Genomic DNA, 21,775 nt, shown 5'->3' with positions numbered 1-21,775 from the left:
TATAAAAATAATAATAAACATTAAAACAAGGAAGCACATGGAACCTCTAGACAGCAAATAATCATAATAATATTCATTTAAGACTCCAAAGCAAATATCACTTAGTAAATTCTATTTCCCAAGTCTCTAAACTGTGTCTACACATAAGCAGCTCCAGAATCTCAGCATATTTCAAAGAATATCATAATGTTCCCCATTTGAGAATAAGCTTTTCAAACATTAGCATCTTGTACAGTTATAAGGTTTATTACTTATAATTCTTTTTGCATATAAACAGCTAAAGAAACTATTAAAGTAAAATTCTGTTCTTTCTTGATAAGTTTCACTGTCAACCAATTATCAGGTTTTGCTTAGGGAAACTCATCTTAAGTTAGAGGAAAAATTCTTCCAATAAATGTTTCAATACAATACTTAATACTATTTCTGTCCTTCACCCAATATTATAGTTCAAAATAAATGATCCTTCAGATTAAAATGTAGTCATTTTACAAATATAGAGAAAAAAGTTTATGAGTCAGTTGTTCTTTGAATGTGTGAAATGAGTGTTGGTATTTGGTACCAAATGTCTTTCCATCCTATAACTTTGTTTAAAGACAAAACAAAACCAGAATATAGCATAGCCCCAAAGGCTACTGATTTTTCTTACCAGTGCTGTCATCATATACCACTGTGACGGTTTTCCACTTGAAAAACTGCACTAGGTCCAAAATGGCACGGCTGAGTGAAGAGAAGTCTGGGTAGAGACTGACATAGAAGGAATCTTTGTTGTCTGACACCTGGTGCTTCCAGCGCGTCTGTATGTGGGGAACCCCCAGGGCATTACAGATGGACTGCACTGCGTTTGCAGATGAGCTGTGTGATGGCCCGAAGATGGCAGCCACCCCAAGAGATAGCTGATCACAGGCTGAAGAGGAGATAGAAGTCTGTCAATAATGAGAGGAGAGAAACCAGTGTGCCAACAGATACCGCATTATTAATGTAACCCCAAAGGTGGTATCCTGAAGAAAGATTTGCTTTTGTTTTTGTTTTTTTTTTAATTTAACATCTACTTCACTAATATCTGTCTGATTCTGAACAATTTTAGTCTGTAACAAGGGGAATTAGTTCACCCAGACACCTGCAGCTCAATTTTAAAATAATTATATAAATAATGCCAAGGAGAGGGAGAGAGGGAGAGAGAGGAGAAGCATTTCTCAAAAATTTATGCAGGGTGTTTATTTTGGAAAAAATAGTGCAAGTCAGGGAGGTAGAGGAATGGTGTTACTTCCCAAATTCATTGGCCATCCTTTATAATTTCAAATTCTTAATCTGAAGTTATTTACTCCCCACTAGCCACTCAAAAAGCTATGGTAGCACAGAGTTAAATACTCTCACATATGATACAGGTCAAGATGTGCATACATTCACTCATACAAATTCAGATATGATTCATAGAGAGTGATTCCATATGGATTAATCTCAGCAAGTAGAAAAGGCACTGAAATCATCGGATAAGCATTCAATCCTCTTTATTTGACTTCTGGATGCTGTAAGTCTTTTACATTATTCTTAATTTTTTTTAAACTTTGTATTTATTCATAGGAAATTTTATAAACATCAATAATAATCATAGTAGTTAAGAAATGTATAAACTAACTAGAGCATATTCAGATCAGAATGGGTGAAATGTGACAGGACCCGAAACTCCATTAAATACACTGAAATAACTAGCGTATTCTGGCCTAGAAAAGGAAATAATTGTGAGAAACATGAAAATTATCTTTAAATGTTTGAAGAACCTGGCCTGTGAAAGAGTCTTAAGCTTCTTTCATTTGACTGCCAAAGCAAGAATTAGGAAAAGTGGTTTGAAGCTTTTTACAGATTTTGACCCAATGTAAGCATATATTTTAAAAATATCTAATGGGAAGCAGAAAATGTCCAAAATTAAAATAGTCTACTCCAAGAGGCAATGGTTTGTCCATCCCCGAAAATATTTAAACAAAACTGAAGAGGGCTGTTATCAGTATTTAGGCATCAATTGGGTGTTCAGACTTAACTTCCTCCAAAATGGATAGTTTATGGTCCTACTGTGTGAAATTCTCTAGAATTTTTCCTGAGAGAATTTTCTGCCTAAAACACAATGTGATGGATGATTTGTTAACTACTGAGTTATTTAATACTTGAGTAAAATTTAGTGGCAATAACCCATTGTTTGAACTTTCTTCAAAGTTCAATATAATCTAAATAATTATTTTTAAATATATATATTCTAATTTTTCAAATAAGGATTAGAATTCTGAATCAGCAGAAAAGCATAATTAAGTCCAAAAGTCATTTCAAACTATAATGAGCAAATATAGGTCAATTATGGAAAGCTGTTTGCTTGCTTATTTGCTTGTTTTTAAGAAATCTTCTATATACAACATTGAATTACAGTGACTGAATATATTATTTTTAAAGCCTAAATGTTTTTACTCAACATACATTGAGGTTTTTGACAAAACACAAACCAAGAAAAGTTTAAAACATTACATTAGGTTGGCTATTTAGAATGTTCCTAAGTGTGTTTGAAATAAGAATTAGAATTTTGATTTATCAGAGGTCTCATTTAAAAGCAAAGTATGATTCAAATAATAAATCAAACTTCAATACATCAAAGAATTCATTAATTGAGCAAACCAGTATTACTAATTAAAAGTACAACACCAAATATCAGAGAAAGCATTAACATTTAGAAATTTCTCTTATCCCTTGCCTGTGAAAAATAATTTTAAAAAATGTTACAAATGCCCAACTGAACATTTAGATAATTTTATAATTAGTCATTAATATATTTATCAATATATATTTATTGAGCCCCCACAAATTTTAAAAACTATATTGGATCTCTCCCTTGTATTATTCTTTGACATATCACTGCGTCCTCCAAGCAATAATAGCTCAACAACAAAGAACTTCTCAGGATGACATCCAAACCATGGGATTCACCCTTTCAAAATTTCAAAGAAAAAGTTACTCATGCAATTATTCGAGCTCTTCCTAGCTTCAAGCCAAAGTCGATTGATAGATTTGATTCTTAATGAGTTTTTTAATAGGTGATAAAGCTTGTAAGTTCTTTTAATATTTTGGGAGGCAGATGACTTTATCACTTCATAATTTTGCTAGGGTATTCCCAAGATAGTAACCTGTCCGTTGCTGGAACATTTTAGTCTGTTTTTTAGGTTGCCCCTTTGAAGGCACCATTAAGAAATCTATTAATATTTTATCTATACTGCATTTATATTCCATATTCTTTGGTCTAAATGCTTTCATTTGAGGCAGAGCTTCTTCTTTCTAATGGAAATAATCACAAATTATGTAACTAATCAAATGCACTTGTCTTGCAGTTAATGTCTTATTTTGCAATTATGATGACAAATGTAGTATTTTGCAATAAACTTTAACCTTTTTTTCAGCCTTAAAAACTTTCATCACCCTGACATGGTTCCGAAATGTGGAAACTTATTTGCATTCATAAAGATATTAATTCAAAGGACAGGCAGAATGTAGATTTTGATAAACACTAGCTAGCTAGGGGTAAAGAAGGAAATTTCATCTAAAAAAATATTGTACCTCATCAGCTTCCATTAATATTAATTAGCTTAGAAGAAATCTGTACCAAGGTGGAATGATAAATAATTATGTAAATTTTCATCACTGTAAGGTAGTAAGAAAAACAATATTAACCTTACAGAAAGGCAAACATCCTTTAAAAATATTAAGTTAAAACAAATGGCTTTGCAAGCCTATTCCTTTAAGAAAATCTTATATTATGAAATTTAATTTCTGTTACATGAACGCTAACTAGGTAAAAGAAAAAATCACCTATTTAGATTAAATGTGACTATGGAAACATCTGTCAAATACATTTATTACTAAGACCTGTTGTTTTGGTTAAAACAATAGCACGGTAATAGTATCTGTATTTCCTTCTTTCACGTATAAATATTAAATTCGTACAACACAAATTATTTTCCTAACTTATCATTTAAAACATAATTTTACAACATAATAGTAATAAAATTTAGAAAGCATTTTAATTATTTACTTATATAATCCAACTTTTATTTCATTTCATATTTATTTTCAGGTCCAACAAACATTAAGTGGTTAAAAAAAAAGTGGACATGGAGTATACATAAAATAAATGTTGCTTAAAATTTTCCTATAAGGTTTTAATAAGGTTGAGCTGACTTTTTTAAATCACTTAGAACCACAGAACTTTCAAAGTAGAGTAAGCAAATTAAAAGCATGGTAATAATAGAGTGGGATTGAAAGATCATGCAAATAAAAATTTAAGAATAGATTTAAAAACTTGTTAAAATTCACTGATCGTTATTGCTTTATTTTATTTGATTCTTGAAAATAGGAATATGTTAGTAATAAGATAGACGGATTGATGTAAAAAAATTTCTTAGCATCGATCTAATTGCATTTCATGCTATAAGAAGTTTTTTGCAGCAGAAAATTGTATCATTTTACCATCGCTGATAAAACTTAGGTGGGTTATTAAACTTTTACATTAAAATATTCCTAACAACTTATTAACCACATGTTGGAATTAAAAAATTGATAAGAATACATGGAAATTTGAATTCAACAAAACATTATGTTAAATATCTATTAATTACCTTTCTTCGATGCTTCAAAACTGTCATAGAGATTTATCTTCTGAGTGTCATAGGTTAGGGTAGTATTGGGCAACAAAGTTCTGTTTCTGTTGATTGTGTTCACAGCAAACCTGAATGCGAGCTCCTCAGCTCCCATGGGGCCAGATTCCACATACTCAAAAATACCACCTGGAAAAAGAGAATAATCACGTGATTCTTACAAAAGAGAAAATGTCAGAAGTTTCTGTACTTGTCTGTACATGTGTGTGCATTTGAGTGTGTGTGTGTGTGTGATTTGTTTATGTACACAGAGTTTGTGTTAGCACATTTTTTCCTATGCCAAATTTTGGGACATACATTTTTAGATAAATCCATGCTAACAAAATTGCCTTGGTATTGTTGTCAAAATTTAATGTAATTTTAATATGATTTCACCTTTTCTCTTTAGTAATTCTTTCTTTTAGGGCCTACTTATATACAGATCTTGTCTTAAATTCTCAAAATTAGCCCCTCCAAAATTACGCACACAGTTCCAAAGTAATCAGTCCTCTGTATTGATATAAAGCTATAAAGTTAACCATTGGGAAAATCATATCAAATTGTTCTCTGTTAATTCAGACATCAGAATTTTTTAGCACAATTTTTATGATATTTATTGTGTAAAAAGCTGAAAAAACGTATTTACTTTTAAATTCCAGCATTTGACTTACAAGAAAAGAGAACAAAGTAGCATTTCTCTCTTCCTTTTACTCTGTCCTTTTTTCAGAAGATACTTGACATTTGTGAAGGCTACCTCTCCAAAACTATGGAAATCTCTTAATCAGGGAAGTACACTGTAGCATACAATTTTGGCCATAAAATGTAGAGTATAAAAAGCATATCCCTTCAATTTGTCACCTTCTAACAGCTGTTTCTCAGCCCAGTTCCCTATTCTTTCCTCAGTCTTCCTCCTCCCTGATAGCATCTCTCTCTTCAGCTGGGATGGATGGGCTTGAGTGGGACCTTTGCCTCCAACAGAGTCTCCTCCTTATAGCTGTTTTGGTGAATGGAATGAAGGGGAAGCCCTGACACCTCACCCCCTCAAACCTCTGTTGTTAGGAAAGTAGTACTCTAAAAAGTTCATATCATGTGCTCTCAACACAGTCATTCAAAAATTAAACTCCCTCATATAAGCCTGTTCCACAGTTTACAATGCATACCTCATCAAAGGTCTTCTGACACTTGAATGTCAGATTAGCATACTATTAGCAAACTCCTTATTCTAAATTAGTAAATGATCATGGTATTGTAACAATGCCTCTAAATATGAAGAATGTTGTTGTTGGGTGCCATTGAGTTGATTCCAATTCATAGCTACCCCATGTGACAGAGCAGAATTGCACCATAGAGTTTTCTAAGCTGTAATCTTTATGGAAGCAGACTGACAGATCTTTCTTCTGCAGAGCTGCTGGTGGGTTGAACTGCCAACAATTTGGTTAGTAGCCAAGCACTTAACCATACAAGAACAGGAATAAAAAAAGACTCAGGGATAAGACAAATTTATACTTAGAAGAAATCGAAAAATCTGTTGACCCCCTATTAGTTGGAAATACTTTGTTTTTGCATTATCTTAACCAAAGTGGTGGTGTATTTTACCAGAGTAATCAACTTATTATGAAATAGTACCCTGAATATATTTAAAATAGCTTGATGACTTATGCTAAGCAGAAGGATAAGTATTTAAGTGCCTAAAAGATGTCAAGAACCAAATCAGGTGACTTACTTACGTGGGGAACAATAGCAGTGTGAGCATGGACTCTGGAACCAGACTGGATTTACATTCTGGTTCTGTCACCTGCCAGCTGTATGAATTTGGGTAGTTGCTTAATTCTCAGCCTGAGTTTTCTTCATCTCTAAAACAGGGATAACAATGGAGCATTCTGCATAAAATTGTCATACAGATTAACCGTTAGCTCACATAAAACGTTCAGAAGAGTGGATGCCATAGACTCAGCATTCAGTAAGTGTTTAAAGTTCCGTTTAACCTTCAAAGAAATCTGAAGTAGTATTATTCTGCCTATTTTACAGAAAGAACCATTTGGCCAAAGATCATACAGCTATCAAGTGATAGAGCCAGCATTAGAATCTGCTCAGACCTGACTTCAAAGCCCTTGCTGTTCCACTAGAAGCTAGAAGTTTTGCTTCAAAATTTAACTTGTGCAAAATACACAGAGCTTCCTAAAATGTGAGATATAATGTTTTCAGTATTAAGATGCAATTAGAAATGTAAAATATTATATTTAGGACTGAAAAACAATAGAACAATTAGAGAGTACTCATTTAAGTTTATTAGAAATAGCAAATTATAGAAATGCAAATATAAACTTGTTTCTTTTTGGAAAAATAAAAACTGAATCGTCTACATTCCTCAATTAAAAAATTCAGCTTCTACATGGAGCAAAAACAAAATAAGAATACAGAGATGATCAATATTTGATGCTAGTGGGTTAAAAATTTTTTAGCTTCTGTCTTCAAAATAAATAATCCAGATTCAACTTTAAATTTACATATTTATTACATATTTAATATTTAAAGAAATGTTTGTAATTCCCTAGGGTAACCATTTTCTACCTTATTTAAAAAAAAATAATTTTTATTGATCCAAAGCTAGATGTAATTTTTTTTTATATTAAAAACAAAAACATACAGAAAATGCAATCTTTTCAGGCACTGTATCTTACATATCTCACATCAATAAATTCTCCCAAGAGCCTCATGGGGTAAGTACTGTTATTGCTAATACTAATTCAATAAAAGAAATAAACCATGAATAGATCAATACTCCTGACATGCAGAGAAGGTATGAGTAGGGAGGATGAAGAAAATCTAGTAAAGAACTACTTTACAAAATAAGTTGGATGGGTGGAAAAAATTTTTCAATTATACGTACACATTTGGAAAGTTTAGTAACATGTAACATATCGATTAGTCAAAGAAGGAAAAAAGATATAATCACCATATTAGATGTTATAAAGGCACTTGCAGAAATTACTAATTACTCTTGATTAAAAAAAAAACCTTTAGTAAACAGATAATAAAGTAAGAATGACACTTTATTAACTGGTAAGATGGTAGATGTTATAGATATAAAGCCAAACACATCAATAATCACTTAAAGATAAATGAAAGAAATTCACAATTAAAAGTTGAATATTATCAAACAGGATAAAACACATACACAAACCATAAACTACTTGCAAGAGAATTGCTGAAAAATAAGGGAAATGATGGACAAAGATTTATTCTAAAACCACACTAACCAAACAAAACTGGTGTACTATTCTAATACTAGACAAAGTAGACTTGAAGGAAGGGTATAAGAGAAATAAAGAAGGAAGTTTATAATGATAAAGAGGCCAATTCACTAGGATGATATTACAATCCTAAATCTGCATACACCCCAAAAAATAACATCATGTCCTTGACAGTATCACAAGGAGAAATAAATCATTAAAAAAAAACAAAACAAAAAAACCTGTTGCTGTTGAGTTGATTCCCACTCATAACCATCCTATAGGATAGAGGAGAACTGCCCCATGGGGCTTCCAAGGAGCAGCTGGTGGATTTGAACTGCTGACTTTTTCATTTGCAGCCAAGATCTTAACCTCTGTACCACCAGGTCTCCAAAATAGATGATAGTGGGGAACTTTAACATAATCTTAGCATAACTCTCTCTCATAGAACAAGCAGATGAAAATGTCAGTTAAGATTTATAGATCTAAATTACATATTTAATATATTTGACCTAAGTAACATAAATGGAATATAGCACCTCAAACGACAAGATAAAATTTTTTTTGCAAGTACATATTTATCAGATATGATCATAGTTGTGTCAAATACAAAAACCTCAACACATTTAAAAGGACTGAAATCATTTAGAGTCTGTTCCGTGACTACACTGAAATTAAGCTAGAAGTCAATAACAAAAAGATAACTTGAAAGTCCTCAACTTCTAAGGAATTAAACAATACACATCTAAGTAATCCATGAGTCAAAAATCAAAATACAAATCTTAAAATATTGGAAACTAAATGAAACTCTAAATAAGGCATACAAAACTTATAGGATGCAACTAAAGCCAGGCTTAGAGAAAATTCATAGTCTTAATGACATTAGGGAAGAAGACTGAAAATCAAAGATTGAGGTTTCCATCTCAAAAATGTAGAAAAAAAAAGAGCAAATCAAATAAATAAAAGGAAGAAAGTAATAAAATTTAAAGCAAAAATCACTGAAATAGAAAACCAATATTCAATAGCAAAATATCAACAAATACTGGTTCTTTGAAAAAGTTAATAAAACCTAGCAAATTTGATCAAGAATAAGAATGAGAAAAGGGAAGTTATAAGAAAGGAAAATTACAGACCAATCTTTCTCATAAGCATATATGTATATATGTAAAAATCATAAACAAATTAATAGCAAATAGACTCTAGCAATAAAAATAATAACACATGAAAACCAAAACCAGATCTGTTGCCATCAAGTTGATTCAACTCATAGCAACTCTAAAGGACAGAGTAGGACTGCCCCATGGGGTTTCCAAGGCTGTAAATCTTTAGAGAAGCAGATTGCCACATGTTTCTCTCACAGAGCTGCTGGTGGGTTCGAACCGTCGACCTTTTGGTAAGCAGCTGAGTGGTTTAACCACTGTGTCACCAAGGTTCTTTACATAAAAACCAAGTAGAGTTTATTGCAGAAATTCAAGATTTGTTTAATATTTGAAAATAAGTCTACTTGATTTCCAATTTTAACAGAAAAAGAAGAAATACCAAATGATATCTTTGCGAGATATAGAAAAAATATCATTGATAAAATTGAATCTCCATTTATTCTTAAAAACTCTCAACAACTTAGAAATAGAAGGAACTTCTTTAATCAGATAAAGAGTATCTATAAAGAACCTATAGCAAATATCAGACTTACTGGTATATTGTTGAAATCTCATCCCTTAAGTTTGGTAATGAAATAAGGATGTCCAAGCTATGATCACTGTTATTTAACATTTCACTGGAGGTCTTATTTAGTGAAATGAGGTAAAGTAAAAAATAATTAGAAACACTTTTAATATCCAATGGTAGGGGACTATTTGAATAAACTACTGTACATATAAAAAATAAAATATTATTCAGGTAGCTATTTCAAAATTATTCTGTAGAAAATATTTAATGACAAAAATGTTTCTAGGCACTAATACATACGAAAATATTAATTATGGTTCATTTTAGATGATAGGTAGTAGTACTAATGTACTAAAGCATACCAAAATATTAAGGGTGGTTATGTACATATACATACCAAAACTTAACTGTGGTTCATTTTAGATGATAGGTTTTGAAAATTTTTATTTTTTTTTCTTTTTGCTTTTTTGTATATTCTAAACTGTAAAAATAAACCCGTCTTACACTTGTAATTTTTTTTAAATGAGCAAAATATGTTTTAAAATGAAGCTAGTATATTATGGGGTAGCAAAAAAAGACAGGAAAGTAGTTGGAGAGAATATAAAATCTCAGGGTGTTTGTGTGTTTGTTTCTTGGATGATGAGAAAGACATGTTTACATGTTGGTGGAAAGAATCAATAGAAAGGGAAAGGTAAAAGGTGGGAAAAACAGGGGATAACTGATGGAGCCAGGTAGCTCACGAGCAAAAGAGGATAAAATCCACAGCACAAGAAGCAGGCTAAGCCTTGGTGGGAGGATGCCTTATTCATTCAAGAAAGAGTCAGATACATGGGCGGGTAAGTCAAAAAACATTGCTACAAATTCATAGAAACTTTTATTAAACAAAAATATCAAAATGTGAAGCCATTGTTTCTCGACATAACCTCCATCTAGGTCTATACGCTTTAGAAGGTGGTGTTTCCAACTCTCTATCTCTTCCCTCCCCCATGTATCTGTCAGTTTGTCATACTGTGGGGGCTTCTGTGTTGCTGTGATGCTGGAAGCTATGCCACCAGTATTCAGATACCAGCAGGGTCACTCATGGCAGACTGGTTTCAGCTGAGCTTTCAGATTAAGACAGACTAGAAGGAAGAGCCTGGAAGTCTCCTTCAGAAATGAATTATCCAGTGAAAACTTTATGAATAGCATTGGAACATCGTCTGATATAGTGCTGGAAGATGAGCCCTCCAGGTTGGAAGGCACTCAAAAGACGACTGGGGAAGAGCTGCCTCCTCAAAGTAGAGTTGACCTTAATGATGTGGATGGAGTCAAGCTTTCGGGACCTTCATTTGTTGATGTGGCATGACTCAAAATGAGAAGAAACAGCTGCAAACATCCATTAATAACTGGAATGTGGAATGTACAAAGTATGAATCTAGGAAAATTGGAAATGTTCAAAAATGAAAGAGAATGCATAAACATCGATATACTAGGCATTAGTGAGCTGCAATGGACTGGTATTGGCCATTTTGAATAGGACAATCATATGGTCTACTATGCTGGGAAGGACAACTGGAAGAGGAATGTCGTTGCATTCATTGTCAAAAAGAACATTTCAAGATCTATCCTAAAGTTCAACGGTGTCAGCGATAGGATAATATCCATACGACTACAAGGAAGATCAGTTAATATGACTGTCACGGATTTAACTATGTCCCCCCAAAAATGTGTGTATCAATTTGGCTGGGTCATGATTCCTGGTATTGTGTGATTTTCCCATGTGTGGTAAATCCTGCCTCTATGATGTTAATGAGGGAGGATGGACGGCAGTTGTGTTAGTGAGGCTGGACTCAATTTACAGGACTGGATTGTGTCCTGAGGCAATCTCTTGAGCTATAAAAGACAGAAGTGAGCAGTGAGGCAGGGAGACCTCATACCATCAAGAAAGCAGTGCCGGGAGCAGAACGCGTTCTTTGGATCGGGGTCCCTGTGCTGAGAAGCTCCTAGTTCGGGGGAACACTGATGAAGAGGCTGGGAGAGACAAAGCCTTCCCCTGGAGCTGACACCCTGAATTTGGACTTTTAGCCTACTTTACTGAAAGGAAATAAACTTCCCTTTGTTAAAACCATCCACCTGTGGTATTTCTGTTATAGCAGCACTAGATAACTAAGACAATGACTATTATTCAAATTTACGCACCAATTACTAAGGCCAAAGACGAAGAAATTGAAGACTTTTACCAGCTTCTGCAGTCTGAAATTTATCGAACATCAAATCAGGATGCACTGGTAATTCCTGTTGATTGGAATGAGAAAGTTGGAAAACAAAGAAGAAGGATTGGTAGTTGGAAAATATGGCCTTGGTGATAGAAGCGATGCCAGAGATTGCATGACAGAATTTTGCAAGACCAACGACTTCTTCATTGAAAATACCTTTTTCACCAACATAAACAGAGACTATACCCATGAATCTCACCAGATGGAATACACAGGAATCAAATCGCCTACATCTGTGGAAAGAGATGATGGAAAAGCTCAATATCTTCAGTCAGAACAAGGCCAGGGGCCAACTGTGGAATAGACCATCAATTGTGTATACGCAAGTTCAAGTTGAAACTGAAGAAAATTAGAACAAATCCATGAGAGCCTAAGTATGACCTTGAGTATATCCCACTTGAATTTAGAAACCATCTCAAGAATAGATTTGACGCACTGAACACTAATGAACTAAGATCACACGAGTTGTGGAATGACATCAAGGACATCATGCATGAAGAAAGCAAGAGGTCATTAAAAAGACAGGAAAGAAAGAAAAGACCAAAATGTCAGAAGAGACTCTGAAACTTGCTTTCGAACATTGAGTAGCTAAAGCAAAAGAAAGAAATGTTGAAGTAAAGGAACTGAACTGAAGAATTCAAACGGCAGCTCGAGAAGACAAAGTAAAGTATTATAATAACATGTGCAAAGAGCTGGAGATAGAAAACCAAAAGGGAAGAACACATTCGGCATTTCTCAAGCTGAAAGAACTGATAAAAATATTCAAGCCTCGAGTTGCAATAGTGAAGGATTCTATGGGGAAAATATTAAATGATGCAGGAAGCATCAAAAGAAGATGGAAGGAATACATAGAGTCATTATACCAAAAAGAATTGGTCGATGTTCTGAAGGATGGTACTGAAGGAAGAAATCCAAGCTGCACTAAAGGCATTGGCGAAAAACAAGTCTCCAAGAATTGACAGGATATCAATTGAGATGTTTCAACAAATGGATGCAGCACTCTAAGTGCTCACTCATCTATGCCAAGAAATTTGGAAGATAACTACCTGGTCAACTGACTAGAAGAGATCCATATTTATGTCTATTCCCAAGAAAGGTGATCCAATTGAATGTGGAAATTATTGAACGATATCACTAATATCACACGCAAGTAAAATTTTGCTGAAGATCATTCAAAAGCAGCTGCAATAATATATTGACAGGGAACTGCCAGAAATTCAGGCCAGATTCAGAAGAGGACATGGAACCAGGGATATCTGCTGATGTCAGATGAATGCTGGCTGAAAGCAGAGAATACCGGAAAGATGTTTACCTGTGCTTTATTGACTATGCAAAGGCATTCAACTGTGTGGATCATAACACATTATGGATAACATTGGGAAGAATGGGAATTCCAGAACACTTAATTGTGCTCCTGAGGAACCTGTACAAAGATCAAGAGGCAGTTGTTTGGACAGAACAAGGGGAAACTGCATGGTTTAAAGTAAGGGAAGTTGGTCATCAGGGTTATATCTTTTCACCATACATATTCAATGTGTATGCTGAGCAAATAGTTTGAGAAGCTGGACTCTGTGAAGAAGAATGGGGCATCAGGATTCAAAGAACATTCATTAACAACCTGCATTATGCAGAGACACAACAATGCTTGCTGAAAGTGAAAAGGACTTGAAGCACTTACTGATGAAGATCAAAGAGCACAGCCTTCAGTATAGATTACACATCAACATAAAGAAAACAAAAATGCTCACAACTGGATCAATAAGCAACATCATGAAAAAATGGAGAAAAGATTAAAGTTGTCAAGGATTTCATTTTACTTGGCTCCACAATCAAGACCCATGGAAGTAGCAGTCAAGAAATCAAAAGAGGCCAAGATGGCGGAGAAGTCAGATGCTTCCTGTCGTCCCTCTGACAACAGAGACCCAAAAAAACAAGTGAATCAATTTTATATGACAATCTAGGAGCCCTGAACTTTAAAGACAAAGTTGAGGAATCAGACTGAGCAGCAGCGGGAGGGAGAGAGGGTTCAGAAGCAGCTAGGAGTTGCCAGACCTGATCTGGCGAATACAGGTACCCTGCAGGCTGGATCAGCTGGCGTGAGCGGTGAGGGTAGCAGTGGCGCTCGAGACATGTTTTCCACATCAGGAGAGACTGAGCAGCAGAAAGGCGGCTCAACCCTCCAGAACCTGTGAGAAATGGCACTCAATCGGCAAAAGATAAGTACAAGTGTCTAACGTACTGCGTGGATCAAAAAAAAAAAAAAAAGTCATTTTGGGAAGTACCTCTGTCCCATTTACCTGCCTATTTCCTGCTCTGCTCTGGGTCCTGGTCTACTTCAGTGATTGCTGTGCTCCCTGGGCTGGAAGTAGAACCTGTCATGCGCCCTGAGCCTTTCTGCCAGCTTTGGAGAGGGAACAAATTAACAAACAGGAAAAAATAATCTGCCAGCTCCCCTAAACTGGGAACTCAGGGTAGGCACAGCCCCTTTGCCTAGGCACAGGCATAAGGGATCCACGAACTTTGAATGCCTTTCACCTCTGCATAGACCTATGTGGGCCTATTTCAACAGTGTAGGCCTTCTTTAGCACGGTATAACAGGGTATATACCTGAAGCCTATTTTCATCTGTATCTGCTATAAGGGAGAGTGGCAGATTCATGACATTTGCCACCGCACTGCCCATTAAGCAGGGTTCTCACCTACCCACATCAGAGGCCTGAGGACTGGTGGTTCTATCCACTCCACCAGCCACCCATGACTGGGGTCCAAGAACAAGTGGTGACTCCCAGTCCTTACAGCCAACAGCATTGGGTGCCCATAGTCTGGCTGCCAAATCCACCTACCTACATGCTTTAGGGAACTGGGACACGCCTTCCACCCAGACACTCAGAGGCAGCAGTCAGCCCCCTGCCTTAATCAGCACATGACCCCCTACTGCAGCCAGATACCTATGTCTACTCCAATCACCCCTCCCAGTCTAGGACTATAGGTGAAAGCCTGTACCACACACTCAGTGAACGATGACCTGGACACCTGAGCTGAATCCACACAAGAAAAGTAAACAGACTCTTGGGCTCATATACCTACTAACAGCTCTAGCCACCTGGAGACAGGACGTGAGCACTTCAAAGATGCCAATAATCAAACTAGCTCACATGAACAGCCTATTTGGGCATATCAAAACAAAATGAAGCAAGAAGCTAGGACATGGTAAGCAAACGTAAAATAAATAAATATAATAACTTATTGATGGCTTGGAAACAACAGTCAATATCAGATTACATAAAGAGGTAGACCATGATAGCTTCAGCAAGCCACCAAAACAAAAAATCAAGAAAACTTCCAGAGGATGAGAACTTCTTGGAATTATCGGAGGTACAATTGAATTAAAAAAAAAAAAAAATACAGTCTTTGGAAATAGATAGTGGTGATGGTTGCCAAATACAGTGAATGCAATTAATGTTACTAAACTGTACACTTAAAAATAGTTAAATGGCAAATTTAAAATTTGTCTTATATATTTTACCACAATAAAATTTTGTAAAAATGCAAAAAAAAGAAATCAAAAGATGCATTGCATTGGGCAAATCTGATGCAAAAGACCTCTTTAAAGTGTTGGAAAGCAAAGATGTCACCTTGAAGACTACAGTGCGCCTGACCCAAGCCATAGTCTTTTCAATCGCATCACATGCATGCAAAAACTGGACAAATAATAAGGAAGACCAAAGAAGAATTGATGCCTTTGAATTGTGGTGTTGAATATTGAATATACCACAGACTGCCAAAAGAACAAACAAATCTGTCTTGGAAGAAGTACATCCAGAAAGCTCCTTAGAAGCAAGAATTGTGAGACTATGTCTTACATACATTGGACATGTTGTCAGGAAAGATCAGTCCCTAGAGAAGTACATCATGCTTGGTAAAGCAGAGGGTCAGTAAAAAAGAGGAAGACCCTCAATAAGATGGATTGACACAGTGGCTGCAACAAGGGGCTTAAGCATAACAATGATTGTGAGGATGGCGCAGGAGTGGGCAGCGTTTCATTCTGTGGTACACAAGGTCAGTATGAGTTGAAACTGATTCAGTGGCACCTAACAACAACAACATCCCTTCCCTGAAGAATTCTGTGCTCATCGATTTACACCAGGTCAAAACAGCAGTTTTAGCATCCTCAAGGGACTCATATCGTGTTCCTTTTAAATGCTCTTTGAGTTTTGAGAACAAAAAGAAGTCTGAAGCGGCAAGATCAGGGCTGTACGGTGGATGGGGGTAAGGTTTCCTTCTTGTAGGACACCCCTTGCTACCCTCAAAAAACGAGCAGTTGCATTGTCATGATGGAAAAAAATTCCTCGGCACAACTTTCCTGGCCTTTTTCTCACCAATGCACTTCAATTTTCTTAAGGCTACCTCATAATAAGCTCCCTTGATCATCCTGTGTCCTTTGAGAAAATCTATCAAGATTATCCCTTTGGAATCCCAAAAACCAGTCGTCACAACCTTCTGAGTGGTCTTCCCTCTCTTGGCTCCTCTTTGAGGGCTTCCTGATTTTCCTTAAAATTCTTGTTACATCTAAAAAGTGTTTTTTGTGAAGGCAGCATTCCCATACACCTGTTGCAAAGCTTCTTAATGATTTGGGAAGATGTCCACTAGAGTTTTGTTAAAAAATTTGATATTAGCCCTGACCTCAAAATCGTTTTTTTTTTCCCATGGCACAAAAAGTATCCTTTTTTTTTTGTTGGAGGCACCCTAAGGAGACTAAGACAAGTGTATTACTGAGAGAACTTTGTCTGCAGGCATCCACTGATCATAGAGGTATGTTTCAACACGTTTTGTTTGGAATAAACCTGTTTACGTACGAACTGGAACCCTAGTAGCAATATTTGTTGACTCACCCTTGTTATTGGTAATGTATCAACGTGGGAAAAGGCAGGAAATTTAGGGATCGCCTATTTTTATCTATTTTCTTTATGAACTAGAAAATAAGCGTCTATACATTTGATTCACTGAAGAAATCAAATGTTATTTTATTCTAAAAGCATACCTGTAGCTTTAAAAATTACTACTAAAAAATTGAAAGCCAATGCCTCTTCACAAACCTGCAACAGAATACTTGTTTATGTGATTTTTAACAGGGTTTTATTCTTTTCATATAGCTTGAGAGATAATATGTATTTTTTGTGCTATGCACCTCCTATAAAAAGTTTTTGCTTCTATTCTTATTGTTTTTATTATGAAGTGTCAGAATTGTATGAAGTATTTCATAAGCATTTGGTACATGAGAGCATTGCTACCTACCCTAAGGAGTTCACAGATCATGTTCAGTGGGTAAATACACCCCAGAGTAATAAAGAACATACAAGAACTCTATGATCCTAAAGCGGCATCTTAAGTAATCTGCAATTATGTGCTTTCTTAGACATGTGCCAAGATTCACTCAGTTTCATACTTTTTCAAGAATTTGGAGACTACTTTGTAGTTACCAAATTCCTTATTCTCTATAGGATATAAGTACAATTTCACTGTTTTCCCATACTTACCTTTTGCCTTTTAAAATTCAAAAAAATCATCCAATTGTTCTCAGAGCTTTATTTTGTTTTATTTGGTTGCTTTGTTTGTTTGTTTTTAAACTCAGAAGGGGCTGTCATATTGACCTCTATATTAAATAATAAAATGCCTGAAATTCCTTCTCCAGGCTCATATTAAAAGCTAATAGTTCTCATCAGCACATAATAGGCTTGCAAAAGAAAGACGGAGGGAAACAGAACAGGCTTCTTTCCCAAAAGCATAGCTGTTCCACTTTTTTTCATAGAAAAAAATGCAACAAACGGCAAGTAATCCCTAGTTTATGCAGAACACCCAACACTGAAACTTTCCCCATCACAGTCTCTGACTCATAAAGGAACATTATTCAAGACTTGAAAAAAGTAAAAGATTAGTCAGCTGCGGAAGCCTGTCCAACGCTTTTTTTTTTTTTTTTTTTGTCTTTTAGATCAATTTCTTTTCTAAAGAAATTACTTTTATTCATATGACCTATAAAACCTATGATGCGCATGCTACCAGTGTCATATCTAATCTCTGAGACTGTTCCAAATAGGTTCTACCATAAAATAATAGAAAAAATAAGTGGTTTATAGAATTTTAATAATAATAATAACAAAAAAACTGATGCTACGAATGACAGATCATCAGTTCTTCTCAGAAGATATGCTGTTTTTTTCAAATAACTGTTATACTAACCTTATTTTCTATCTAAAAAATGCAAAAAAAATTAATGTTGTACAAATTCTTATTCAAAGGATAAGATCATCAAGATTGCTTAATTTTCATGAAATATAATGTTAAATATAAAATTTAAAATGTCCTGAATATTAGATGACATTAGGGAATTATTTGCTTTTTCTCCTCTTAGATGAGATAATGATGTGATACTTTCCTAATAAAATAGCCTTGTTCTTGGGATATCCATGCTGTGAAGTGTGAAGTGTCATAAAAACAAAGACGGTAAAATGTTAAGAATTATTTAATCAAGGCAATGAGTATGTAAGTGTCCATTGTACTATTATTTGAACTTTTCTATATGTTTAAAGAATTTCATAATAAAAATCTGAAGAAAAAGTGAGGAAAAATTACAACTCCTTTACTTATCACGTGCTATCACTATACAGTCACTGTGAGTCAGAATTGACTAGACAGCAACGGGTTTTTTTTTAATGTGTTTTTAACAGACATATCAGAAAGGCCATTAAATTAATCTGTAAGTATTTCAAAAAATCCTTACTATACTGAAATTGTACTAGTTACTGTAAGTATAAAGGATAGAAGAGTCTAAGAATCACAGATCAATTAATCATTTGGTCTACCTACACTTAGATTGTTTTTAGTACTACATAGAGGTCTTCAGGAATGGCAAACTCACTGCTATCTGAAGCAGTCTAGTACCTTTCTGGATAGCTCTAGCACAGAGTTCTCCCATACATTAATAATCTGCCCCCCTGAAGCTTCTAGCCATTTGTTCTAACTGTAATAAATTTAAATCCAACTTTTACATCATCATCTTCCAGATTTTGAAACACAAATCTCATCTCCTTAATGTATTTTATCCAGGCTAAAACTTTCCAATCTTTTAACTGTTTTTCGCCTAACATTCTTATCGTTTCATTTTTCTAGACTTTTTTTTTTCTCTGAACACACTTAGTGTACTCAGAACTCAAAGCTATACTCTGAGTCAAGGCAAATCAAATTATAATGAGGCTTCCAACTCCCTAAAGTTATATATTATACATTATCACACTGCTGATTCATCATAAGGTTAGTGTTGAAAAAGTTGATGTTTGTGATGTACTATCTTTTGACTTTTTTTTTTTTATGTACCCCTGATTATTTCACATGTATCATCTATTTACAATTGGTCTAATTTTCTAGTTAAGACCATTGGATTCTGATTCTACCATCAACTATTACTATTAATTTGTTCAACACCTACCATATCAAGGCAGGTTATTAATAGTGCAAAGGTATATGTGATGTGTTTCTGTCCCCTCTACCTTTAGGTCATCTTCAGTATTATTTTACCATGTCAGTGATAAGAATGATGAGCAGGTGCCAGTTAATGGAAAAGCCTCAGATCATAACCTCAGCGATACACTTCCTTGTTGTTAAACTCGTTAATGATCTTCTTAAATATCCCAGGTAACCGTTCACAGATCTCCATCATTTCTACAGGGAAATCACTGTAGACCTTTGCACATGCTTGACCAAGTCTAGATGCATTATGTCTACCCTACCGTGATAATTCAATCTTCACTGGTTTGTCCACAGATACCTGCCCCCCTCTGTGCTTTCAGTAGTTTCTATACACTGCAACCAGAGTAATATTTCTAAGATGCAACTTTTATTTTGTCATTCGCTTCCTAAAATCTTTCAATGGATGCCTAACTTTTACTGCTATTTACAAGATTCTTCATGAACTAGCTTCTGCTTCCCTCCCTGGTCTCATTTCTTACCTTTCTCACTTCCCTGGTGTTATAGACCTATTAAACTACCTATCTTTCTCTTGAATGAACTGCAGAGATTTATACCTCCATTTCTTCACAAATGATGCTCCTCTGTCCAGAAACATAGTCCCTACCTACCTGCACCCTACACACACATCCACACACACACCCACAACTTTCTCTCTCTACTAATGCCTAGGGAGCCTTTACCATAGTCACTTTCTCTGGGAAGAAATCCCTCACCGCTGTTCATCTTCAACTAAGTTGTGTCTCTGTTTCATGTCCCCACAGTTCCAGATCATTTTCAAATATTTTAATAATACTCTTGCAATCTGAAGCTTAAGAAAGTTTTATCAGTATGAAACATACCTGAACCTGAGTTCACTCTGCCTGAAGCATGAAAGCTTCTAAAAATCAACATGTATTAGAGTATACTCACTTCAGGGATTGTGTTAAATCTTTTATAAACATTAATAGAAAATCATCAAGAAATTTAGTTGAATTACATTTTCTGTCTTCAATTTATTATCCATCACTATAACATTTTATATTCTAATTGTAAATATAGCCATTTTATATTCTAATTGTAAATATAGCTTTGATATTTAAGTTGTACAAATTGTTGAGTCTAAGAATTGCTCTCCTTCTTTATACTCCACAGTTCCTCAAGGTAATAGAATTCATAGGCCAAATAACCTGCTCTAATGTACCTATTGTGTTTTGCTTTACCAAAACCACAGAGTGTGTCCAGCATCCTGAGTATCTTGCTTAAGGTCAGTTATAGTCAGTAAGTGATGGACACTGGACTAGGCCACAAGAGACCTCAATCCAGATCCCAGCTTTTAATCACTATACTGTATTGCTTCCTGCTGGATGATACTGCAACTCTTTATCCTCAACTTCTGGTTGTTTTCACAACAGCTTTTCTCTTTCTAAATGATAAACACTTTGAATTTGCCAGAACAGATTCCTAGAATTTTGTATCCATATGAGGTGTGACTATAACATACTCATATTATTTTGTGTGAAGTTGGTGTATGACATCTTAGTTACCTAAGTGTATAGAGGTAGGGAACACACATGGACATGAATGAATGATATACCATGGCAAATTGAATAAGTCAGTCACAGATCCCAAAAAAAGGGGTGTGTGGAAACCACATAGTATAATGTGTGACTTCTCCAAGGTAAAGTGGAGAACCCAGGCATTTCTGATACAATGAAAGGACTATCCCCAGTATTTTGAACCATATTTTCAGAGGCAATAATCTTCACCATTATAATATTACTAAATTAAGTCTCATACGAGCTTACAAATAAGCATCTTAGTCAACATTTCAGGTAAAATTAAAACTATACAAATAACAGATTAATGGAAATTTGGTCTGTGGAACGTCCTGGAATTTTTGTAGTTCTAGCACTCTATAAAGTTCTTCAACTATATAAGACATGAAGGCAACTCTTACATACCTCCTTCTACATCTATCATATTCAATTCAACTCTAACCTATACTGGGCATTTGGAAAAAGGAAGCTGTTGATATTGTCTTGAATAAAAAAGATGAGTTAGAATGCAGTGTATAAACTGAAATTCAGTTGCAGGAAATAGTGTAATAGGCCCATTGGACAAAGATTGCTTGCTCTCTTTGCAATGCAAATGTGCTTTATCTTAAAAATGAATACACTTTTAACTTTACACAACTTCTACTGTTTCCAAAATGTTTTTTTACTATTGGAAGGAAAATAGGTGTTGGTTTTTCTTTCTACAGATGGGCTCTTAAAATCCTAGGGAGGACGTTGGAGTTACACATTCAAATAATATTAATTGTAAGTAGAAGCACTACATACTGAGAGGAAAATTGGGAAATGGCTACTTAAATGTTAGCAATTTAAGGCCTAGAAGGAATGCATACTGATTGGGGAGGCAGATGCTTGAATAATATTGAAATATAAATAGAA

At 34.9% G+C, this 21,775-nt stretch overlaps 1 protein-coding gene across 5 annotated transcripts in view; it reads right to left on the bottom strand.

Moving 5' to 3' along the window:
* GRIK2 (glutamate ionotropic receptor kainate type subunit 2) overlaps window positions 1-21,775 on the bottom strand; it is a 781,170-nt gene that overhangs the window by 490,916 nt on the left and 268,479 nt on the right. For all 5 annotated transcript variants that reach the window (XM_004372421.2, XM_023727604.1, XM_004372423.1 and 2 more), the window contains exons 2-3: window positions 4,650-4,817; window positions 647-904 (exon numbers count right to left, since the gene is read on the bottom strand). In XM_004372421.2, coding sequence (XP_004372478.1) covers window positions 647-904; window positions 4,650-4,817 — 426 coding nt within the window. The remainder of the gene's footprint in view (window positions 1-646; window positions 905-4,649; window positions 4,818-21,775) is intronic.

The sequence above is a fragment of the Trichechus manatus genome, unplaced genomic scaffold, assembly GCF_000243295.1.
Source record: "Trichechus manatus latirostris isolate Lorelei unplaced genomic scaffold, TriManLat1.0 scaffold00017, whole genome shotgun sequence".
In the NCBI taxonomy this organism is placed as follows: domain Eukaryota; kingdom Metazoa; phylum Chordata; class Mammalia; order Sirenia; family Trichechidae; genus Trichechus; species Trichechus manatus.
This window is presented reverse-complemented; position numbering and strand designations above follow the sequence as displayed.